At 40.4% G+C, this 26,586-nt stretch overlaps 1 protein-coding gene across 4 annotated transcripts; it reads left to right on the top strand.

Moving 5' to 3' along the window:
• Positions 1-398: 398 nt before the first annotated feature.
• Positions 399-26,585, top strand: LOC104927165 (apoptosis regulator BAX). Of its 4 annotated transcripts, none has more exons than XM_027285749.1 (7): positions 399-708; positions 826-856; positions 2,790-2,951; positions 3,082-3,220; positions 3,311-3,415; positions 3,787-4,073; positions 4,217-5,074. In XM_027285749.1, the coding sequence occupies exons 1-6, from the start codon at positions 681-683 to the stop codon at positions 4,054-4,056; spliced, it is 735 nt and encodes a 244-aa protein (XP_027141550.1). In that variant the 5' UTR covers positions 399-680; the 3' UTR covers positions 4,057-4,073; positions 4,217-5,074. The 4 variants fall into 4 exon arrangements, with proteins under 4 accessions (XP_027141550.1, XP_027141549.1, XP_027141551.1 ...); XM_027285750.1 differs by lacking the exons at positions 3,787-4,073; positions 4,217-5,074 and adding exons at positions 5,318-5,504; positions 26,568-26,585 and having other exon boundaries at positions 407-708; XM_027285748.1 differs by having other exon boundaries at positions 3,787-5,074.
• Position 26,586: the final 1 nt, after the last annotated feature.

Raw genomic sequence — 26,586 nt, 5'->3', positions numbered from 1 at the left:
ATATATATATTTTTCAAATGAAACACAGTTGAGAAATAACATACAGGAGACTGGAATATGTAGTTTCTGAAATGTTAAGACTACAAAAAGTGTCTTTTTTATGCGGTGTGACAGCACGTGACGTAGTATGGTCAGGTGTGTCTGTCAATCACTTCCTTCGACACAAACTAATAATAAATAAGAAATCAATTGGGGCGAAGTTTAAACTCTCCATTTACTTTTTAACGTTGGAATCAAACCGAGATCGTGTGACTTGAAAATTTTTAACGTTGGAATCAAACCGAGATCGTGTGACTTGAAAACAAACGTAGATATTAAAGCGACGTTCACGTTAAACAAACAAACAAACGCTTTATCAAAGCAGGAAATTACGTGTGTCTACACGGAAGCATTTAAGTCGAGGACTTCAAATTCGCGCCGCCCCCGGAGTGTTGGCTCGGAGCTCGACATAAAATCACTTTCGATGCGGGTTTCTCGGTAAATTGCGGGATTTTATGATTCACGGAGGAGTGCTCGTCTTTAAGACACACTTTAAGAACACTTTTTAAAAAGTATATCATTCATAAGGACGTTTTTTTTCTGCACCCCCGCCTGAAATTTGTAAGTTTTTTATCTGACTGAGTGAAGACAGAAGTTGACCTCACTTTATTTTTTAAAGTTGGTGTCTTCTTCTTTGACCCATGGCGTGTGAAGGAAACGGTATTTCAGGTGAGCCCGAGAGGTCCAGTTTGAACACAGAGTTGTGGTCTCGTTCACACAGCCCTGTCAGATGTCTTATATGTTTTTTAACCAGTGTTCACTAATGCTGCTTTCATTCCTCCACAGATGAGCGGATAGGCGAGGCTCTGATCAAAGAGTAAGTTTGTTTTTAACGTCTTCTAATAAAGCACAACATATATTGCATATGTTCAGTATAAAATCATATAAAACTCTCCGCTTAGGTCAGTTCTGTGTAATAACAAATGATGTAGTATTATGTTATTAAATAAAAAAATAAAAAAGGAGAAAAATCTCCATTTCCAGCCAAAATCTGTAATGACATATGGATGTCACACACAATCCGTCAAAAATAGATTTTTTTCTTTATTTATAACAGCGGCTCATTTTACAGAACTCAAAGGCAAATGCTGTACAATTCATTCTGCTGTTCACAATATATAGGAACTTTGTACAATTTGGGAGACAGGGCGTGCACACAAAGGTAGTAAAGGATGTGTTATATAGAGAGATTAACAAATTCTAAAACAAATAGGATGGAGAACCATAAAACTTAGTAAGGAGGGGGGAGAGAGGGATAAGTAGGTAGGAAATAATTTAAATGAGAAAAAAATAAAAGTATTTGCTGACCTAAAACCACTTGTTCTAAGCAGTCAGTGCTGCAGGTCAATGAGAAAACTGACCAAACTGCGTCAATGTATGGTGGCACGCAGGTTTCAGTTTCATTTCACAGTAATACCGTTGCCCGTTTGCAGTAAATCACACCACTAATTAACTATGTACTTGAGTCACGTGCGATAAGGCAGACCATAAAGGGAATTCAAAGGTGTGTGTGTGTGTGATGCTCCTTTCAGGAATTGGCGTTTCACCATCTGGAATGTTTATTGTTTCCCGGAATCCTTTGCATTTTTTGTTGCATCGTGTTTATCTTGTGTCTCATCAGCAAAACAGGAAGTTTGAGCAGACATACTGTCAAAAAAAGAACACTGGCTGTTTGAGGTTTCACTTTCATGTAGCTCGTTTGATAGATGTTTGCAGTTACATAGTGTTTCTGTAGTGTTGACCGGACGTTACAAAATATAACATAATAGCAGCTTGAGTTAAACTAAAAGCTTCCTGCACTGTGCGGGCACAAAACACCAAACTTCCTTCAAGAAATGTGACATTTGAACAGTTACTTACATGACGGTAAAAACACATCACTGTCAGGACAAAGGACGTCACATGTCGACATTATTATTGCCAGTTTGGCATCAATGTAATCCATAAAGATTTGGGAATTCTCACTAAAATATGTTCTGGTCGGTGGCTCAGACACACACAGAATTAAACACTTGTTAATTTGCAGTCTGTCATGTGTCTGTCACTCTACAGTGATGTTTTTTTGGCCATTACCAGAGTAACTACCCAGCTTCCTGTTTGGAGCTGAAGAGAGTGCACCTATCTTCTTATAATATTAAACATGTTTGATTTTATTAGTACCTCAAGCCACGAAAAAAAAATATATTTCCACCAAAGTGACAGTCAATAGACTCTTATGTCGATGGTTGCACACATGGTACAAAGCAGCTGGCCTGTGGTGCAGACCTACACAAAGTAGGCTAGTGTTCAGGAAATGTTTATGTATTGCTTGGCAACAGTGCAGTCCTGGTCTGGAACTATTTGTGTCAAATAAATGATTAAATAAACAAACAAATCCTAATCTGTTCTCGCTGTTACATGTAGAATAGTATAAAAGCAATATTGTATTCGAGGTTGTGCCGTTATACTGAATATTACATGGTTGTGATTAACTTTGACACTCGGCCTGGGGTCTCGTACCCATGACTGAATCACAACCGTGTTAATATTCCCTAAATGTAACTTGGCCTAAATGTCAAACACTGGACTATTGTTCCTTTCGAGGGAGTAGCTCTTCTGCTGTCTGTTATTACTCTTCTGTGTCACAGAAGCATGATGGCAACATCTCAATAACCTGACTGTTAGTTTAGGAAGAGCTTGATCGTCTGATCACAGTAGAGGACTAGTGAGTAGGGGTCAGTCCTGTGTTTTAACGTCCTGTTCTCTTCCAGGGTCATAAAGGAGGAGCTGAAGGATGTGTCCTCAGACTGCCCGCCCCTCACCCCGCTGGCTGTGGAAGTGAAGACAGCGCAGGAGCAGAAAATAGTGACTCAGCTGGGGATAATGATCCGGATCATCGGCGACCGGGTCAAAGACGACAAGGAGTTCCAAGAGTGAGTCTCTCAGCAACTTCAGAGCCTCGGCGCTCATGTTAGATAACTGAAAACGTCTTAAAACATTTTATGTGGTATGGAGTCTCTTTCACTTTAACTGTCCTCATCCTCTCTTGTGTTTCTGTTGCAGCGCCATAGATGGGGTGGCTTGTTGCCCCGGCTCTAAGTGGGACAGATTCAAGGAAGTGGCGGCCAAAGTGTTCCAACATGGGATCAACTGGGAGAGGATCGCTGTGCTCTTCTACGTCGCCGGCAAGCTGGCTGTCAGGGTGGGTTCTTCTTCCCTTTGTTTCACTTGGCCTCAAGGTGTCCTACATTCCATATTTTACATATAAACTTTGTATTTTTGTGTCCATCAGTTGGTGGAAGCCCATCTCCCTCAGTCTGTGACGGACATCCTAAAGTGGACTGTGGACTTTTTCAAAAAGAATCTGCTGGGCTGGATTCGGGAGCACGGAGGATGGGTATGTTCATGTCATCTGTTCATTCTTTTAGAGCTCCTCTCTCATCGTAGAACTCTGAGAGTGTAGATGAAGCAATATTTCTTTGATTATTCCAATAGTGATAAAATGGGGAGGGGCATTAGAGGGAGCTGTTTAACCACAGACTCCATGTTAGATTTGAAATAACCCATAGAGAGGTGCTCTCTTTCCTACAGCACTCAAGTAGCTTCCTTCCTTCTCTTTCTGAACTCAGTGTATCTACAGTAAATTCTTCATTTATATTAAAGACAGACTAAACTCTGATAATCTACCTGTGTGTGTGTGTATGTGTGTGTGTGTGTGTGTGTGCGTGTGTGTGTGTGTGTTCTGACTTTGTTTATTTCATGAATCAGCTTCTAAATCTGAGTCCGACTTGCAATTTACACCGCAAAATAGTGACACAAAGAAGTTTAGATTTGTGTCCGATGGTTGGAGAGACATGGAGTAACAATAACCTGGGCTCAATAAAGCTGTTAGTCAGAGAAATAAAAAGTTACAACCCCGGACAACCCTGCTACGATTTGCCGCAATCCGTGATCCTGTCTGGATCCGTGCTTAGGAGAAGACGACCGCAGTGTTCAAAGAATCAGACTGCACTTACACTACACTACGTCATGATGTGACGGCGAATGTTATTGACGGTAAAACTACAAAGCTCAGAAGATGGACTACAAAACACGCTGAGATACTTACCAGATTCTTCTTGTATGTTCTTAATGTGATTTTAATGCAGGGAATATAAACGTGGACAGCCCGGTGAAAAATGTGACGTCATTATCGATGTCAGAATTCAAATAATAAATGGATATTGTCCACCTGCCACCTGATTATAAATTAATGTTTTCTTTCTTATGTTAGTTAGGAAGGCTCCTAAGCAAAATTGACTATGCGACCGCGCCCTTGGAGTTAGTGTCCCCTCCTAACATGAGCCGTTACAGGTTCGGCAGTTCCTGTTGGCGGCTGAACGTTACAGACCCAGTGGCTGTTTAAACGGTAATTGACAGTAATGTTTTCAGCTTCCAGACTAGTTAAAGAGAAATGAAGAAAAAAAGAGCAAGAACAAGAGAGAGAGAGGACCAGAGGATAATTAGAACTGATCCAAACTTCTTGGACCTGAACAGACCCCAATAAAGAGAGAACACCAACACCAGAAGCAGCATTGTTATTCATTTTCATTCATGCGTCAAGGAGCCTGTTTATGTGTCTTTGGCAATCTGTGCTTATGTACACAGACATGCCAGAAGTAAATAGACACCTTCATTCAAATTTAAATTAAATGTGTCTGTTTACTTCTGGCATGTCTGTGTATATGTATTTAAGAATATTATACACATTGTGATCAGATCACTTGCCGGTAGTATGGGACACATTTGACCACATAGGTTTTGTAGTGTAAATGCTAATGTGTCCTGGGCCACATTCAAAACAGAGATGCCTACTAAACTGACATCCTCTAAGCACACATGAAAAACACCATCGGATTTCCATTTGTTCACCATAATGCAAATTTTACCTCGCAAGGTAAGCAGCAGGTGTTTATGAACACACTGTCTGTTACAACCGTTGAATTAGTAATCAGAGATTCCCCAGACTCTATTAGGAAATCGTGCAGTGAAAATGAAATAAACTTTACGAAATGGCTACAGCAGACTCTTATTCGTTCATGCCTTCTTGTAAATAATGCAGTATGTCAAATATAAAAAATACTGTAAACAGTAAGCAGTGTAAGCTGCTTGTTGCTGCCTGTAGAATAAAGTCCATAAAGAATCGAGTTAGGACAAACTGTCTGTACAGACAGACAGACAGTTTGGTATCTGTGATTGAAATTCGAATGTGTCTTCTGTTGTGACGTACCTGTTCGTGATCAGAGCTGTCCCTCCGCAGATCAACAGTTTCTCGGACCTGGCGGTGGCGTCCATGCAGGGCGTGTCATCGCTGAGCTCTCACAGCTACGGCCTCATCTTCATCTTTGTCGCCGGGCTGGCTATAGGAAGCTTTATCACCTGGAGGATGACCAAACACTGAGACACACACACACACACACACACACACACACACACACACACACACAAACATGCCACTTGGGTCAGCACAGGTTTTTCAGTTAAGAGGTACTTGACCTGATTCTGAAATGTTTACCAGAGGTTTTATTATTCAGGGTTGTCATGTGACAACATGTCTGCTCATGACCACATGTTGCCGTGTGATGGTCAAACTGTAAAATGCACCAAACACACTCTACTTTTCTATCCTCTCTAATGTTATCTATGCATATACATGTATTCGAAACAGATTCCGTATGTAGGTCGTCCCCCCGGAAATTCGTTCAACCTTTTATTTAAAGTCAGAAAAACATTGAGACCTCATTTACAATGTAGCTGAGTAACAAAAAAAAAATCATTGTTAGCTCCACGAATGCCTCACAGCGGTAAACAGGTGGTGACACTGCAGCGTTTGTGCTGCTCCACACCTGCGTTCCAAATGTTCCACCTGCAGCGTTCAGCTTTAGTGCACCACCACACGGGGTGCGTCCCAATTTCCCCTCGTTTGATCGCTCCGTCACCATGAAGGACGGTGGTCTGCTCCGAGGCGGGATCCCTCCCTCAATGAAACAAACCAAACTTCTCTAAGGGGAGAGTCTCGACGGGCCGCTATGACCTGCGAGGTTAGGTCACATGACCGCAGAAGGCGTCACTAGGTTAGTTAATCTGTAGCTTGTATACGCACGCAGTGAAACTGTACGTGAAAAGTAGCTAGACTCTAGACTGCACGGACCTGCTGCCGTGGTTACACTATAATAAACTGAAGAAATGAAAGTGAAAAAAAGAAAGTGAACGAATGTAAGACAGACCGAGCTCCCTCTTCATTTCAACTTTGAAGAATTCACAGAATTCTTTCTCAGATTCTTTGCTGTGCAGGATGTTTTTAGAGGGAGAAAATGTATTTTAATTTATTTTCTGAAATTAAATAGTCATATCGGAGGATTGTGCACAGATATGACTATGCAACGGTTGGCTTTCTTAATTGTAAAACTTTATTTAAGTTTAGTATTCTTCAACATGTTCAACATAGGATTTTCATCTGCATTATATACTGTGGGAAAAACAGTTTTTATATCGGCCGGTCGTATATCAGATAACATATACGCAGATACAGAAATGTAATGATAAATAGTAGTGTGCATGTTAGCAGATTAGTGGTTAAAGCCTCGCAGATCGTAGTGGTCTCTCGAGAGTCTCCCCTGTCTCTTATTGTAGCTTATCCAGCTGTTCTTAAACAGTCAGTTTTATTTATCAAATATCACAAATCATCCGTTTTTATAAAGATATAACCCCCTCTATAAATCTATAAGGAGGAAAAACTGGGACAGAGCAGATGAGGGATCCATCTTCAGGGCAGACAGACCTGCAGTACAGAAAAGTCCTACACGGCAAAATGAGTAAAGACGATCATGATGACTAAATCATAGATTGTAAACATTTATGAAGATGACAGGACAGACATGCACTTTTAAGTACAAACTTTATTATACCTATTAAGACTGAGACAGACCTGCCGCTGAAGGGTAATGGGGACAGGTAACAGGACTGAAGATGAGTTTGAAGTCTGATGATGAGCACATACATTTTTATACCAGCACAAATAACAGAAGGAACTCAGGTGTCATATAATCTTTCCATTTCTTAAATTTCCAATAGTCATTTTCCATTTAGTTGAAAAAATAGTGAATCTGTGTTTGATTAAAATGAGACAGATTTTTCCTAATCTGTCATTTCATATTTTATCCTGCATCATGGATCATATTGTAGTCGGGGGGAGCAGTTTAATCAGCAATAACACTGCACATCAGGTGGAAACAATCATGAGACCTGCTCATAATGTAAATTATTAAATTATTAAACAAATTATGCAAATTAAGTTTTTTTTTTTTTTGTGGTTACGGTAGTTAAGATAATAATGAACAACAGAGCAATATTACCAAAAATGATTTGATGTATTCAGAATGGCAGACGAACGGTCAGAGTTGTGATATCAAAGTTAAACAATAAAAACCATCCCATATTATAAATTAATATTTAAGACAACATTCACCTGCCATTCAAATGCCTCATGTTCTTTATATATTATCCTTTATTTAAAACATATAAAGCCACATTATGTTTACTCTTTGAAAACTTGTGCCTTTTAAAAGTTGTGAAATCATGGCATTAATATGAATCTCTGCACAAACATGATGTGGAAGGTTTCCTACCCTGTGAATGTCACTTTGCAGTCCATGGAGCACATGAAGTGTTTCCTCAGTGTGACTTTGAGCAGCAGTGATACTATTTTGATACAATAGTAGATTGATGCATTATTTTTTTATACTATTTTTTAATGGGGAGCATTCAGAGTTGATGTACAGCTGATGCAACCGGGGATGCAACGATTATAGATTTCCATGGTACAATTCTAGTTTCACAATTACAATGCGTTCGTTTATGTCACAGCACTACAGATGTCTAAAATCACATGAGCAGGTTTCGTTTATTTAGCAAATGGAGGACATCTCTCATTACATGCTCACCGCTACCTCGTGCAAGTGATATCAGCACTTCACAGTTCCAGACCTGTGATGTTTTGTACCGCCGTTAATCATGAAATTTGTTAATCGCTGCATCCCAAAATGCAACAGCTGGATTTTTCACACATTCATGTGCAAAATAACTAACAGTAAATGTCAGTAAAGATATGTTTTGAAATGAGTCGAAACCATGAGAGAGTTTGTCCACCAGAGAGCGCTGATGAGTTAACTTTAGCTTGTATGTGTCCCACTCACGACATATGTTTGTCACAGTTCTTTCAAAAAAACAAATTAAAGGGATTCTGATGAGAAAAATGTTCTCTGGCTTTTTTTTCCCCATCTCTGACTTTAAGGGGAAATGCACCAGGTTTATGTGGATGTTCAACACTGATGGTAAATATTGTCAATTGAAGCAATAAATTCCTCAGTGGGTGTACACATTTTTTCTTCTTCGCTAGTGCTGTCCTTTGACACACAGGGTGTAGTTGGTGACAAAGAAGAACTACAGGCTACTTTTTCCACTTTATTTTTTTGTTTTGTTTTTATATTGTAAGTACTTTCGGGCTCTCCAAGTACCACCATTATGACCGTGAAAGACAGGATCTGATTTGAAGCTGGTTAGCTAATAGTTCCTGTTTGCAGCCACAATTACAGTATTTTAGAACCTTTAATTTTAGCTCCACTTACTAATTTCCCATCACAGTTTAATTCATAACAAATCGGGGTGACGTATTGAACGTGACTACGTAGCAGGCTTACATTGAAAAAATAAATAAAATCACAGGAAAGACTGATTGTAAATTACATTTTAGCAATATTATAATTATTTTATTTTAATTGTAGTAGAACTTAAACATAATTCTGATTAATGAGTTTCATTTTAAATATTTAGATTTAAAAATATTGCAGATTGCTCCGCGTACCATGAGAGGGGGCTTGCATATCACCAGTGGTACATACACACAGTTTAGAATCACTTAATTAAGCTAAGACATATACAAGATGAACAGATTTGAAAAACAGCATGAACAGTTGAAATGAGGTTCATAATGAACATCCACTACTCAAATGAAACGTGGCAAAGGGATCATGTGTTTGGTCACGTGTGTGTCTGCAGATAATCTCACACACATTACTCGACAGATTGAATTTTTGAAAAACCTAATTATTATTGACTTCTCTGTTTTTTTACGTCACTGACTGCTGACCACAAGGGATCGACAACTGCTTCAATTTGCAGTCTTGTTTCCTCTTGGGACAACGTGCGTAGAGGTGCTGGCGGATTACGATCATATTTCAAATAAATCACAGAAGAAAAATGTGACCAATCATCACCTGATGTTGAAACAAATTTGGGAGATCTTGGTTTTAAGCTATTTTGATTCTTTTTTCTAAATCAAAAAGGGGATGCCTCACATTTTACTGCTTTAGATGTTCATGGTTGAGTTTGTGTAACTACTTTATATACTGTTGGGTAGCTTAATCCACAGCGGCGCATCATGGTTTACAAAATCATCATATGCTTGCACGTTTAGAGTTTTCTGTTATTTTGGGGAAAATGTGTATCAAAATATATTGTATCTATTTTAAAACCATATCATCCGGCCCTACTTTGACATTGTTGGTGTTTTGCAGTTGTCCAAGGTTTTTGTCTCCCCTTCATTCCACTACTTTTATTCATACATGATGACAGCCTGCCCTTCACTCAGAGATAGTTAATGATTCAATTTCCAAGTTTATTCAGGTAAACAATATAGCCAGATTTGAAATGCCCATGGATTTCTCCATTTGCACCATTACAACACAATGTTGCATAAAAAATACTACACTAAATAGAAAACCTGAGTTTAATCTGAAGTCATAAACAAGCACACATAACCATAAAATGACACTCTTTGGTTTCATCCATGTCCATGACAATCCATTCTGTAGTTGTTGAGTGATTTCAGTCTGGTGGAGACAGGACAACATTGCCATCCCTAGAGCCATGCTGCTGGCCTGGCTAATAAAAAGCAGTAGCTACAAATTCTCACAGTGTGACATGTACTGAACCGGTGAGATCGCTGTAATTGTACACTGCGTGGAAGCCTTTGGATAAGAGGCCAGAAAGGAGTGCAGTTTACAGTCTTTCTTCTCTCACTTCCCTCTGCTTCTTCTTTCTGTGTTTTCCTCCCTTTAAGGCGCATTAGATCAGCCTTGTTAAACGCTCTTTGAACTGAAATAAACTCGTCCTCCTCCTTCCTGTCATTTTCCTACATTTCCTGTGCTAAGAATAAGCTCTATCAAGTTCATGTGTGATTTGGCTTAACATAATTATAGCCCTACACTGCTACCTCTCTCTTTATCTCTCCCTGTTACTCTCTCTCCTGCTCTCACTCCCTGGTGTCTCCTGTGGTCCTATAAACGGTAGACAATTAGCAGAAAAGGGTAGTTTTATTAATTAGCCTGTAACAAGGGATGAGCAAAAGAGGGATTGATGGATGGATGGAAGGAAGGATGATGGAGGAGAGGTGTTGAGTTTGTACGTAGAACGTGAGCATGTACATGCTCACTGCTGTTCAGGGGGTTGTGATACAGAACACATCAGACTTTGTGTCACATTTACTTCTGGAGAATTGCTAAAATCTTTTCAGCAATATAAAAACACAGGAGAGACCGACCTTTTGTCAAACATAAATTTAGCCTGGAGGACACGACAGTCTGAAACGTGAACTTTTCGACAAGCTCAGACCATGTTCACCATCAGTGATGTTCTTGTTTGATACCTGGCTTTCTCTCTGTATGGTTGAGTCTTAACTTGAATGTATAGATGCTGCTACGAACTGTGTTTACCCACAACGGTTTTCTGAAGTGTTCCTGAGCCCGTATAGTGACATCATGGGCATCCAACGTTGATTCTGGGCCTCTTAATTGCAGAGATTTATCCAGATTCTCTGAATCTTTTAATGATATTATGCATTGTAGACGGTGAAATCCACAAGTTCTTTGCAACTGTGCATTGAGAAATGTTGCTCTTAAACTTGGCCGTGCAGTTTTTACGAAAGTGGTGAACCTCACCCCGACCTTACTTGTGAACTCTTTCGAGGATGCCCCTTTCAAACCCAATCATGATAGTATCACCTGTTTACCTGTGGAACGTTCCACACAGATTCTTGGTGAATTACTTTGTAATGTGAGTGGGCAATTTCTCTGTCACAGTGATTTTGAGGTTTGGTAAGTACTTTCTCAGACTGCTGTGCTGTGTCTTTGCACATCATAAGCCTTCAAAGCGGTATTTGTATTTCATCTTCTGGTTCTAAATTCTTTGTAGAAATACCAAGGTAACTCTGCATAATAGCAAATCATTTCAATACATCCACTTATGCATGTGTGTGTGACTGACAGCAGCAGTCTGTAGCAGGTTTCCACCAGTCATGGAAACTGGGCTTGTATATGCAAGGTTTTGAGTATGTGATTCCAGTAGTCCTTCTCTTTTTCCCTCTCTCTGTCTGTGTTCATCCATTATTAATCCAGCAGCGTCCTGCCTGTCTCCCTGCTCATTTATTATGGCTGTGCAGTAGAAAAACACTGGTAGGGGCATCCTGTGCTAGGTGCAGGTCTCAGGTAACGTGCCCTCTGGCAGCCATCTTGGAAATCCACAGCTCTTGGAAACATCAGCTGTTAACAGCTGGTTTCATTTTTTATAACTTGACTGTGTCAGCGTGAAATCAACATATTTCAGCACTGGAAGGGAGAATAATCAATAGGCCATCGTGTTAAGAAATACAGAAACTGTTATTATGTCGTTTTAATTGCCATCATTATCGCAGTATTTGACAATGAACACAAGAGGGAGCCCCTCTGCACCACACGCCTGTGGACTGAACACAGCAGCATGTGGCTGCTGGTCACACCATACAGACTTAAAGTAGAATCATCTAATATTTAATGAACTCGCATTGTTTGACCATTTAATCCCTTCTTTTTATAGTTAAAGACAGATATAACGAAAACCTGCTCTGTGTCTTTAATATGTGTAAAGACAAGTCATATCTCCCTCAGCGATGAAAACAATGCTAATCATGATGAAGCCTACCAATCCTTGAAACTTGTTAGTCATTAAAAATGATTTCAAAACCTCCACATTAACTCTGGTGACTGCAACAGCAGCTGCTACAGGGTTCACCCGCCAGACAAACCCTGAACAAGCCCTGGAGCTGATTCCTGAATAGTGGAACTACCAGGAGACATGTTTTTTTTCCTCTTTGGTGCCAAGCTAACACTTCTTGGATCGGGCTGTCAACTGAAGAGAGATACACCAACATCAGCATATACCCAACCCACAAAATGTCAATGTATCGAAGCATTACCGCGATTAGTAACGTAATGTAATTACTGAATCTCAAACTGTAAACTCGTCCACTTTTCATTACTGAAAACAGTACTTTAATCACTGCAAGGCCATCGGGGGGCAGCCTCGTGTAGTGTCTTTGTAGCAGCAGTTACAAAGAGCCTGCAACAGGAGCAGCCAGAGCTGTGATGTCTGACAATGAAACTACCAAGCAAATCTGACTTTAACATGCACCGGTGACTGTAACAGTTGTTGATTGGACCTTATAACTGAAAGTTATCAGACTTATTTTTTTAAGTTCATTGAACTTAACCCCTTAACGCAACTGTTCAAGTTGAGTTCAGTGAATATACATGATTAAAGCAGTGAGGGAACTTAATGTTTTTGTGTTTAACAACTTGTGTGAACATTTCTTGTTATTACAACATCTCACAGAAAAAAAAGGTCCAGTCAAAAGAAAACACTTTAGTCTACATCAGTCAAATATATTATTATTTCCCTCTCCTCTCGATATTTCCTCTTTATGATAAACTCGAAGCGCAACCCTAAACTGTCATCTTCTATTGCGTTCGTGGGAAACAAGAAAGGCGAGAGGAGAGGACGCCACACATGAGGGGAGGAGTGAGGAAACAAGGAGGTCAGAGGGGGCACATGGACAGCTAGAGGTAGAGAGAGAGAAAGAGAGAGAGAAAGAGGAGGAGATGGAGGAGGAGGAGGAGGGGCAAGGGAAGACTGCAGTGTTTTGTCTCCTGCAGTTCTCTCTTTTGGCCCTTAGATGTCCCCGTGTACCACACTGCGGTATAACAGCTCCAAGGAAGAGATGCAAAAACTGCACTGCACAGAGAGAGAGAGAGAGAGAGAGAGGACAAGAGAGGCATTCAGGTAAAGACTCTCTCTCTCTCTTTCTGTAGCAACAATGCAGTTTTATGCCCTTGATCTTCCCTCCGTCACTGATGTAATAGGTCGTTTTCTTTCTCCTGGTGTTGCTAAAGCAGTGGTTCAGCGTTTCAGCAAATACACTTATTTGCTTTCCTTCTGAGAGTAAGATGATCATCAGTGTGTTAAGTACAAAGCTAGAGTCAGGACACTGCTAGATTAGATCCTAGATTAGCTTAGCCTGGCTCTGTCCGAAGGGTAACGATTCATCTAGCAACAACTTCAACGTTCTCTAATTTGTATTTCATGTGTTTAGTCTTTACAGAGACAAACAAATATTCAAAAGACAGTTAGCAAGCTGGATAGTTAAACTCATGTTAGCTTCATGAGTTGATTGAAAACACTGTAAAAGGTTGACTTGAATATTTCCAGATGACTACATCCTCAGAAGTTGATATAAGACTGTTACATTATAGACTGTTACATTATAGACTGTTACCCTGTTAGGCCTTACTTACATTGTTACAAGAGAAAATAAATGTAATACTTATCGGGTAGCACTGGCCAGAGTTGCTGAAGTATAAACCTTCCGACATTCAATAAAGAGCAGGGCAGAGCTGCCAACATTACCCAGAACACGGTGCAGAAATACTCCACAGTATAGTGGAGTCATGAAGTCATTAACACAGCTTCTTTTAAATGTAGCCTGATCCCCAAACCCCACAAATGAATGTGGTTAGTTAATGATATGCTATATATTTGCCCAGATAAACACGCTGTTTATTCCATTCCAGTCCAGTCACTAGAAGCATGTCACACTTTGTTGGCGTCCTCTCTTGCACCGCACGCCAGCAGCTTTAGATTTGGATAAAAGTTCAAATACCCTCAGGTTTTCACACTGCTTGTCAATGTCACACTTGGCCCAAGCAGCCAATCAAATCAAGCAATAGGTGGGCTTGACTACTTTACCAGGTCCCTTCCTCTTCGGAGCACAATTGGAACAGTGGAACATGCAGATGTGAGGTTGTATTAGCAGACACAACACATGGAAAAGTACTTTCTTCCTTTCTCATCCAGTAGCACAGCAATGGCTAATCACATTTGTTTACCCGGTTGCGCACACAGGCGCACTCCACAGGTGCACCAGGTGTTTTGCTAATCCGCATTGCTAAGGTGTTTTTGAAGTGGCTGCACCTGTAGCAATGCGTCTCTGTCTGATATGATTATTACACCTTTGTTCTTGTTTTTTTTAGTTTTAGAAAGACTATAAAAAAAGTTTGTGTACTTGAACTGTTTCTTTGCAAACAACAGCCAGGCACAGTGACTCTTCTCAGCCTCCCAGAGCCTTGTTGTCTTAGTGAGGTTGCTACGTTTAGCACTGTGTATGTACAGACGCTCAAACCAAACCTATGCACACATGCCAAACTGCACTGCTATGGACAGGGTGTTTATGCTAAGCTAGGCTAACTACACCCTGACTCCAGCTGTGTAATCAACCCACAGACTTAAAGACTGATCCTGATTCTTTCCATCTCATTCACATGTTGAACTATTCCTTTAAAAAAAGTATCCGCCCGTCTCCCTCTCTGTTAAAGCATCTCACCACTCTGTCTGTAATTATAGAAACAGCTCTCTCTCCGTCTCCCTAGTTATGAATTCTGTACCAACAGTGTTCTTGTACTTTGCGCTTGCTGCACTCTTCCCATCTTTCCAACACACACACACACACACACTATTTTCCTGTGTTTTTTTTCCGCTAAGTCAGCGCACCAACCAATTTATCACTGTCTCTTTCTCTCATCCGTCTCCCCCTGTCTCTCTCTTCCCTCGTTTTTTCAAATTTGCTTTATTTGCATGATCATCATTAAGAACAATATTACCAAAGCAGGCTGGACGAGGTTTACACTGTTAGCACTGATTTAGAATGTGAGTAAATAAAAGCGGTTGCTACATGATTATGATATATTTATATATATATACTACAAGACCATATATACACAATTCAACATGTTATAAAAGACGATACAGCTATGCTTCACTGGATATTAACACAGTGGTCACCAGCCTTTGCTGTCATGCCCTTTCTTTGGAGGACATCAGAGCTCTCTCGTTGTTCGTAAATAAATCAGATATTTAACTTGTTATAGCAGGAAAAGCAGCAGTGGAACTATTAGCATAAATGATTGCTCCTTTCCAGCAATTATGGCGATGTAGCAATAAGTAATGTGATACTGTCTTTGTTAAGTCTGCTCTGAAATGGCTCGATTTAACTTTAGTCTGACTCCTTCACTTCTAGCCTACATCGTCAGTTCAGTGATGAACAATATTGAAACTGACTTTTATGTTTTGTAATGTGTAGATCCTTCACAGTTTACATTTTTTGTCTTTTCTCGTGTTCTTGTGTGCTTGTTAAACTTAATCAGTCTCAGCCCAAGTACTGTCCCAATTCCTCTCGAGTCAACATTCAGCCAAAAACACTCCAAATGATTGCTTTGCACATTTTATTGAGGACACTGTACAAATTTGTTCAAATGTTTTCGGAGACTTTAGGCCATGCCAACTGATAGGTCAGCCCCCCGAGATGACTGACTGGCTAATGTCTGTGACCACCGTCTTAGTGGGCGTTCAGACCAGAAACCACTAGTTGCTGAAAACATGGCAACAAAGATGTTTAATTGCTGAAGCTAAAAATAAATTGCAGATTGTAGTTGTTGTCAGTTTTCACAACACTGCAATGAAGAATTCGAAATTTGTATTTCTAGTGGACAGTTAACAATGTAGGGTACGATGTTTATGCTGCCACTGTGGACTTTTGGCTCCCTATATATTTAGACAAATTCACAAATGCCACAAATTAAAACCACTTAATAGCCAGAATTAAAAAGCCAAAATGAGCTACACCATGAATGTGTGACTTCTGTGGATGCATCACCACAACTATGCTCTTAGTGATGACATTTAACGTCCCCAACAACCTTTGCAGTCTCATTTTGCCACTTTTTAGCAACTGTTACAACACGTAAAAGCTTCTCAATTCATGAGTGGAGTTTTTACTGATGTATTTTATGTTGTAGAACAAAACTAGACAATCTCTTTAACTTGTGTTAGCCACAAATTTTATTCCAGACATCTAACCAAATACCATTTTCCTTTTTTAAAAGTGTCTTTAAAATGAGAGAACCAGAAGTGCTAAAATGCAAACTCCAGGTTCCAGGTTTCAGGACTAATCCTTCCAGAAGTTTATAAACAATACTATAAAATACACCTGATAAATTTACTTCAAAAATGATATCATTATTCTAATCATTACATTTATTCTGTTAACAATGTATTTATTTGGAAGTAATAGGCTATCTTCACACTATAAGCCTTAGCACTCAGTTCTGGTTTACTGCTCAGATCTGATTTTTGGTCACAGTCCTGAACTGAACTAAACCTAATGCACCAAACCACAATCTGTCAATTCAATGTCACATGCAGAATGCGGTCATATGGAAATCAACATGGAGACCATGGAAGACAATGGTATGGTTTCTTTCATAAGCTGATGTGCAGTGAATTCATCAGAAGATGATAATGAGGATCGTGAGAAAAAGAGACAAATTTTTAAGTACGGCTATTTGAAGAGGAAAGGCTTCTCCATCTGTTTCGCTGTTATTTACTGTTGGTTAGTACTTGACTGCTAACTAGCTACCAGGACTGGGCTAGAAATTGGTGCTTGTAGGCAGCTAAAGCTAGATTGTTTGTGAACAGGGATCCTTGCTAAGTTTCCTTTTGTAATTTGGCTAAATCACAATCTCAGAACCCATCAGATATTGTCTGACAAAGAATTGGCCCATGTTTCCTCCATAGTAGCCAGCAGATATCCGGAAAATGGATGAGCAACTTGATGTGCAAGAATGACAAGAAAGACACATTTCTGCTGATCTCTATAAACAGATATATGAATGCAGATGATTATGTACACCGCCTCTCGCCCTAAGTCAGCTGGGATAGGCTCCAGTCCCCCATGAACCTGATGATGATATGAGGTTACAGGAAATGGATGGATGGATGTTGTCAGGCGATAGCAATGGGTTCCAAAATTGCATTTTTGGCCAAAACATTCCGCCTCTTTTTGCTCTACACAAGGACTGTCTCATTTAACTGCCCACTCAAACATGACGTGGTCAATACTACTCTACAAACCAGAAACCAGAATGCTTAGGGTGCCAGAATCTTGGTCCCTTGCCTCATACATATGCAGATATTTGTTTCTAGAGATTTAAATCATAATATAAATGCTGATAGGTCTAATAAAATCTAAGACAGAGAAAGCATTGATCCTACCCTTGATTTATATGTTGCACAATTGCAGTGATGGAACATTTTACTTCAAAGAGGTCATTTTTGCAATGACATGCCCTGGCTCAGACCATGCTTCCCTGTCAAAGACCTCTTGGTGTGACGTTTTTATAGAACCTTACAGTCTACATAGTGGATTGATGAGTCAACAAAGCATCTTTGACTTTGCCAAGGCAGAAAGCTATTTGTTTCAAGTTTCCTACCAACAATCATAGTTGGTTTCTTTTGATTGTGACCACGATCAGTACCTAAACTTCACCAGCTGGTTCTTCTTTTAACCATGATGACAGATACACTAAACTGAAATGGGAACTGCACCAATTTCCTACATCAGTGTGTGTTTCTAGGTGTTTGGGAGTACTAAAAAGTTATCCAAAGCCTTCAGAGAGTCCAGAGAGAGCTGTCTGAAGTCTGATAAATATCTTCAAGTGATGATATTTGATACTTAAGACAGAAATTTGGTGGTTTGGAGTTAGAAAGAAGTGAGTTGACCTAACCTCTGTAGCCCATTCCTGCTGCAGGCTTGAGGCTACTTTAGCTGCTAGTAGCATGACACACCTCTGACACATTTTCAGACTGATCTGTCAGTGGCTGCGTTGCATTGTGGGTAGTGTAGGCACAAGGTTTTAAGATAATCACTGCATTCAAAATTGCATACTATTCACTACGTACTCAGTATACTGTATGTACCGGCGTTCAACATACCTTTGTATGTAGAAGGTCTTTTTTCGGACGCGCTGATCGCTGTCTACCATTGTTTCTTAGGTAGTTGTTGTTGTCACTACTGCATTGCTACTGCATGTGGGATATTATTTATACTGTTTGTTTATAATGTCCAGTGTTTGCATACAGTAATATTTCTCCTAACTATCCTAACTATTGTCTGAGTCTGTCAGTGTTATTGAAGTATAATGTTATAAAGTAGATATACTTCAACTCAAGTTTTTAAACATTCAGATCAGAAAATGCTTACATGGCTGAGGTAATAGACAAATAATGTATTTTGTTTCACATATATTCCTGCATATTGGTGCAATGTCAAAACAAATACAGGTCCTTCCAGGTTGACTTTGTCCCATCTTGTCCTGTCCATGTGTGTTCTTCGTATGTAAGTACTTTGTGCGCACGTGTCCCCTCCTCTATCACTGTCATACAGCAAAGAGCTCTGTAGCGCCTTAGTCAGCATGTTAACTTAATTAACTGAGTGTGCGTATGGGTGTGTGTGTGTTTACATGTGCTAATGCATTGTCTATCTCTGTGACGGTTTGTGCATAGCTCTGTGTTTGTAAAAGCGCGTGGGTGCGTGTGTGTGTGTGCGCGCGCGCGCTTGTGAGAGGCATGTGTGAAGGAGAGTACGTGTGTTCATGTATGTGAGTGTGTGAAGAGAGCAAACATGGCTGACCCACTAGTCATTTCTAGATACAAAACAGAGGAAAAAGCAGGAGAGGAATAGATTGCATAATATATACGGAGTTGCATTCATAAACATAATATGATACGGAGTTGCATTCATAAACTTGATTAGTTCAGTTATATAATTTGTAGCTAGTAGATCTACATTTGACAAAACATTTTCTTTGACTCATTCTGCAAGTGCAAAAGATAATCTTGCTGAAATGAATGCACAAGTGGCCAGCCCACATGCTGCTGTATGTGGCAAAATGCTTGTGAGAAAAGAACATAACTCCTTTCCTATCGTGACCTTGGAATAATAGCTAGCTATTTTATATATCCTGCTGAAGTACAGAAGCTACAAGCCAAACAGACTAAAACTAATCCTTGGGAACCTTATGTCTTCACTGTACGTTGTTTTTTCTAAACAACCTGGTTGGTTTGAACCTTTTTGCTGTGAGGCAGCAGTAATAACCACTGAACCATTGTGCCGGATTGGGAGCCCAATGGTTGCCCCAAGCAAAGGAGTTCATGTATCTCTGGGACTTGTTCTTGTGTGATGGAAGAATGTACGAGCAGGTTGCACCAGTACTGTGGACGTTGTGCGGAACAAGTAGCCAGAAGACTCACTTTTCCAGTCCATCTACATTTCAAACCCGCACCTATGGTCATGAGCTTTGAGTAGTAACTGAAAGAATAAGATCGCGGATACAAACAGTCGAAATGAGCTTCCTCTGGTGTTCAGGTTTAGCCCGCGACTTCAAAAGGGAGCTTAGAGTAGAGCAGCTGTTGTTTCGTGTTGAAAGTAGCCAGCTAAGGTGGTTCGACCATCTGATTAGGATGCCCCCTGGGCACCTGGAGGTGTTCCTGGCACACCAACTGGAAGAAGACACCAGGGCAGTGCAAGAACCCATTAGATGGCCATCTAGCCTGGGAACGCCTTGGGATCCCTCAGGAGGAGCTGGAATGTGTTGCTGGGGAAAAGGACATCTGGAACATCCTGTTAAAACTGCTGCCACCACGACCAGACCCCTGATAAGCGGAAGAAAATGGATGGATGGATGGATGGATGGATGGATGGATGGATGGATGGATGGTAACATATAATTCTTGCTAATAAACAGCAGCATTAAGTTAAGTGATCAACATTAGTAAGCTAGCTGTCTATCATAGTTAGAGATTTAAAAAAAAAAAAAAACCCTGTAGTGTCTTGTAACCAAACTTAAAATTGCAGACAAATGTAGACAATAAAGATGCATAGAAAGGGATTGCAAAACAAAAAGAGAGAGAATTACTAAATACAAAAAACCCAAACAAGAAAGACAAGCTTTATTCTCATTTGTTTAAACACTGAGGAATGCAACAAAGAGACACTTTCAAATGTCCAAATCAAATTCATATAACGGGCTGAAGCTATTCTAAAGGATGCATTTGCTTCAAATGTATAAATAATCATGACCACAGTCTCCAGTGTGGATGTGTCGTCAGTCATTACAGCTTCATACACACCTTGTTACCATCATGACTGTTAATCATTTATGCATGGCTCTTATCTGTACTTGTTGGAATAACCAAGCAATTAGTTATTCATTGATACATACAGTTCATAAATACATCTGGCTTCTCCTCCCCTCACTACAGGCTCAGTACAGGACTGATGAGGAAAGCTCTCAAGAGTCTCTGCTGCTCCCTCTTGGCCCGTCTGCTTTCAGCACCATGGACAGCACCAACACTGCTGCACTGTGTTCAAACATGAGAAAAAACAGTGTGTGTGTGTGTGTGCGTGTGTGTGCAGAGTGTGTGCGGTTTAACTTGATTTGATAGCTAAAACTGCAGATTTAATTTATTTTTCATTTGTTTTTACACACCTGTTCCTTGTCAGTTTTTCGGAGCAATGATCAAGTCTAGAGTCCATAAGAAGCAGAGGAGAGGAAGACAGGGTGTATGGATGGAGAGAAAAGCTGCTGAAGGGAAAAGAGAGCAGAGATGACAAGGGAGAAAGCCATGGAGTCCAGTCTATTGTCACTTTTGATCAGCGTGTTCTCGTGGAGGACAGGATGAGGAAGAGGCAGAGAAAAAAGTCTCCCAGTGCAGGGGGGATGAAAGGTGAGAGAAGATTTGAGAAAGAGTGGAGGAAGGGACGGACAGGAAATTGAGGTACAGATAAAAGGAGAGACCACTTTCGCTGCAGTAAATACAGTGTCAGTATATATGTACATGAAAAAAAAAATATATATATATATATTTACAGTATATTTATAGACAGCATATCCTTGTATGTTTTTAGAAACTAAGAAAAGCTGACAGTGCACTTCCAGTTTGCCAACTGGAGGTTTTAGATGAGTTGTAGGAGCCTGTAGGTCATTGAACTCAGCAGCATGTCCTCTTTCAAAAGTCAAAAATATGATAAAAGCCTGAACTAAAAATAAGACCTTTTCACAGTGTGTCTGCTTTATGCATCTCCTCTGCCAAAGTTAGAAAGAGCCCCAGGTTCAAATTTCAACCCACTTGGACTGGACCCTCTTGACTTCACCGATATGTACTGTGAAGTGTTAACCATCATCACGACAAGTATATGAGGTTACCGGGCTGTGAGGGGATAAAATGTGCTAAAAGGCAAGTCTTAAAGGGACTGTTTAACAGCTTGCAACACTTAGCAGCTCATCAAAAACAGCAGTTTAGTCAGTTTTCCTGTCAAACTAGCATGTCGCAGTGACCCTGTAGCATCAGTTTTGCACGTGCATGTGGTCAAGTTACCATAGTTAGCATAGCATGTAAAATACATTGTCCACTCCGACTTTCAAAATAAAATTTACTGGGAAACATTTCACATTTTATGTTATGTTTATATTTTACATTTTATTAAACCTTGCAGTTTGGTTTGCAGTCGAGTAAAAGATCACTGTTTGGGTTGTGTTAAAGGTCGAGTGTGTAGCGTGTGTAGGATTTAGTGGGACCTAGTTGTGAAGTTGCAAACCAAGATTGCAACCAAATAAATACTCTCCCATGCGTCACCCTCTCCCTCCAAGCATGTAGGAGAAACTCTGGCTGCCAAATTCACATTAAAAGCAAAACGCTGTATCTAGATCAGGGTTTGGTTTGTCTGCTCAGGGCCACTGGAGGGTCAACATTGGGGGCTCCATGGAAGAGGACCCACTAAAGGGCTCATATTATGACAGCTTAAAAACAACAATTATTATTTTCAGGTGATTATACACTAATGAAAAAATACTGATGAATATTGTGTTCCATTCCTGCCAATAAATACTCAGAAATCCACACACTGGACCTTTAAAAATAAGTCAATATTGGTTCCACTCAGGACAGAAACAGCAGTCTTGTCTTTGTTTGACCAATCAGTCCACCCCCACTTTCTCACTCTTTACAGTACATCACCCGACATCAGTGGCACATCAAAACATTATAGCCTGTCAAGAAATGATACTAGAGTTGGGACTTGGGAGTGAGAACAGGCTGCGTTTTGGGAAATAAGCCCTTTAAATTAGTTGACGAGAGAAGATGAGAAGATTTATAGCTTAATGCCAGCAGATACTCCAGGAAGAGACTGCTCCCGGCACATAGGTCCCCTTAAGATCACAATGTGTAATGTTAACTCTCTTGGTCCAGACTATCAGAACTATTGGATGGACTGCGATGGTATTTGGTTCAGACATTCGTGGTTCACTAATAACATTAGTGATCATCTGATTTTTTGTATCGACATCATGAGGTCAAAATTTGAATTTGTCCAGTGGATTTTGAGAAACGAGTCTCAACTGAATATCGACACAATAAAAACATTTTCTCCCAAAATGTTTCAGGTCTTTTTTTGATTGGGAGAAGTTTATTATATAACTATATATATATAGTTTCACCAAAATAAGTGAAGTTGGTGTTTGATTTGGTGCTGTAAAGCGTTACGTACCTATCTCAACCCAGATAACAAAGTTAGGCGGGACGCAGAGTGGGAATGAGAACCATATTACAAAAAACAGAAAAGTTTTATCATGTTCCATTGAAAATGTTTCAAATTTAAACCAAAACCACAATTATTCTTTGATTGTTAGTCCAACTGAAGTGCAGTAAGTCCCTAAATATAACCACAAAAGAGGAGATGTTATAGGCAAACTAATATCACGTTAAACTCACCATTAACATAATCCAGGTGGGATTATTTTCCTTTTCAAAGCTTACTTGTTTTTGCACATTAGCAGTATATGAACAGAATTTCAGACAGACAGAGCTTTCAACCCAGATCATGCATGAGTTTGGGAGCACATGAATGGTTTAGGGCATTCCACTGACTGAGGCTGTAGTATAGTGTGTGTGTGTGTGTGTGTGTGTGTGTGTGTGTGTGTGTGTGTGTGTGTGTGTGTGTGTGTGTGTGTGTGTGTTCTACTGACGTTGTAGTGGACCCTATACAGCAGAGCACAGTGCTGCAGACTGCTACAGACCAACACAGCACATTAGCTCTGCACTAGTGGGAGAGAGTGAGAGAGGTAGAGAGAGAGAGAGAGAGAGAAAGAGAGAGAGAGAAAGAGAGAGGACAGGCAGTAGAGATGATAAGGAGAGGTGGAGAAAGAAATGGAGAGAGTGCACTGTGTGAGAGGAAAAGAGAGAGAGAGAGAAAGAGAGGGGGAGAGCGAAAATGGGAGAGCACTAATGATCTGATGGTCTGCAGTCTTTTCTCCCCATTTTGTGGAGCTCAGCAAATACTCGTTCTGCTTCTGGTGTCCCTCTCTCTCCCTCTCTCTATCTCTCTGCTGGTGGAGGGACTATCTTGGAAAGGGAAAAAGAGGGAGGGAGAGAGGGAGAGAGAGAGAGACTGGGCGGTGGGCGTGAAACACTCTATCATATCCCTCCTGCTCTGCTCTAATTGAGCCAAGTGTTTTAGTAGATTGAAAGACAATGTGGAAGGAGGGAGTGATGCAGCAGAGAAAGAGAGAAAGGGGGGTGGGGGGGTTGCTGGCACTCCGGTATTTCAATTCTTCTGTTCTGAGATCTGTTACTTTCACATGTGACTACATACATGTGATGGATGTTTTTATCACCTACAATGTTAAAAATTGCTGACACATGATTACATCAATAATTCAATCCTCGGAAAGGAACTGTTTTCCGGAATGAGCAGCGTTAAGTGTGTGTTAATATGTCTTGACTCTGTACCTGCTGATAGAGTCTTGGATTGGCTTGTACCATCCATCCATCCATCCATCCATCCATTTCCTTCTGTTTATCCGGGGTCTGGTTGCAGTGCCAGCAGGTTTAGCAGGGCGTTCCAGACGTTCCTCTCCCCAGCAATTCATTCCAGCTCCTCCTCGGGGATCCCGGGGTGTTCCCAGGCCAGATGGGCTGTATAGTCCCTCCAGCAGGTTCTGGGTCTGCCACAGGGTCTCTCTTGCCAGTTGGATCTTCCGCCCAGGAGGCATCCTGATCAGATGACTGAACCACTTCGGCTGGCTCTTTTCGACAGGAAGAAGCAACGCTCTACTTTGAGCTCCCTCTGGATGTCCGAGCTCCTTACTATATCTCTAACGTTGAGGCCAGTCACCATGAGGAGGAAACATAGCAGTTCAATATGGCAGACTCTGTGGAAGAGGACCCACAGTGTTTGTAGATATAAAAAGGGAACAAAAACAGGTACACTAATGAAAACATACCTATGAATATCATGTTCCATTTCTGCCATGTTCTGTTTGAACTAGTTTGATTTTATGACTAACCTGCGGTTCGAGTCAGTCTCTGAGGAACAGCACTGGCCCTGCTTCCCAAAAGCATCTTAATGCTATGATGATTATGGAAACCCTCTTAAGCTTAAGCATTTCCCAAAAGAGCTGTCATTCACAAATGATCATAAATTAACACGTGTCTCCTCACTCATAGATGTAGGATATAATGGCCATCACTTTTTAAGTCTATCACCATTTATGCCTACAAGGAGAGACTAAATGTGGATTTTAAGTCCTCCGTCCAGCTTTACTATTGGCCTATTACCATGTATTACCATGCTGCCACAACTGTCAAAATCAAACATGGTGAATCATGTACAGGTGTATGTAATCCTTCTTTGAACTGTTCTAAGTATAGAGTAAAACTAAATTAAATACTATATATACTATATATATATATATATATATAACCTATTACAGACAAGACATACTTCAACCAATCAGGATAACAAACCATGTAATAGTCAAGACTGTTACTGAAGCCAGTCAGGAGAAGAGCAAAAACATATTTTATATCAAGAAAAACCCTTCAGTGCCGTTTTTTTTTTACTTCTCTTTCAGTGAAGAAATACTAACTGATGCTAGCAGCTTCTATGCCAGATGGCAACCTCCATGGCTGTGAAGTGAAGCCTATGCAGAAGTGCCAAAAGCTGCAGTTCCTTGAACGGCCACTTGAGGCTGGCTATAAAACAAGTCAATCTCCGTAAGTCCCCATGTTCAAATGTCCAACTTCACAGCAGAAATAAACATGTTTACAGCCTGGTACAAAAAACAGTTTTGGTCTCTATAGCTAATTTCCCCGTTCGTGACAACTGTACTGAGGGTGAATTTTTATAGAACTCGCTTGTTCAAATTATATTAAGTTATGCAGAACTAACAGTGTGGCCACTTTGATTGACAGGTCCTCAGGTCCAGAGATGATCCATGTCTTTGTTGATTTTGAGATTAGCCCGAAGGTCTAATCTTAGTACTGTCAATGATTTACGCTATATATATTTTTTTTAGGCAGCCATCATTGTTGTTTTTTGGTAAACAGTACCTTGAAACAAGTTCATAGCTCATAATGTAGCTTCCGATAGTTCCAAATGGGACGCTAATTGGTCTGAACCATTGTGATATGGACACAAGTACATAGCTCGAAGCCCAGCGAGATGGTTTCTCACGTGATTTTGTGATCCTGCTGCTTTAAGCTAAGTGGCACAAAAGGTTGTGTGCCTGTTCTGGAGAGGGGGACCCCATCAATATCTAGATATACATACACCATTTAAGTTGATATTATGATGTTAGACATCCAGAGCTTTGTAACCGTTGCCCACATCTGTCCACATTCTTTAGTGCACTCCAACTTAGTGTTTGTCCCTTTATTGCTTCAACATGTTAACAAAGCCAGCTCCATCCAATGGAACTCATGACCCAACATCAGCACTGAACATCACTCTGTTCTGCTCTGCTGAAACCTGAAGAGTGGAGACCCCAGTCTTATTCGGCATTGGGTATGATGTTCAGGTGTACATGTTATCAGTCATGTGGTTTTGCATTCTATCTGTATTTGGACATTCGCAGTGTAAAAAAAACCCCAGACCCATCTGGTTTCTGTCTCTCTCTGCTTCTCAGCTCAATAAATCTTATTTCCTTGCAGTTCAATCCAAGAATGCAGCAAAGTCGACTGTACCAAAGAGCCAAACGAGCAGAATTTAAATAGATTTATTCAGCAGCAACGACAGTTTTAACATCAAATGATCCAATAATATGAATTCAACCAGTCAGTCAATCAGGCAGTCAGTCATTCAGCGGGCAAATCTATTGATTCATAAAATCCGCATCCCACATACTCTTTCTCTCTCGATCTCTGTCATACACACTTGCAGACTCTCTCTCTCTCTCTCTCTCTCTCTCTCTCACACACACACACACACAC

The sequence above is a fragment of the Larimichthys crocea genome, chromosome XII (assembly GCF_000972845.2).
Source record: "Larimichthys crocea isolate SSNF chromosome XII, L_crocea_2.0, whole genome shotgun sequence".
In the NCBI taxonomy this organism is placed as follows: Eukaryota; Metazoa; Chordata; class Actinopteri; family Sciaenidae; genus Larimichthys; species Larimichthys crocea.
The sequence above is the reverse complement of the archived record's forward strand: the minus strand, read 5'-3'. Positions and strand labels throughout refer to the sequence as shown.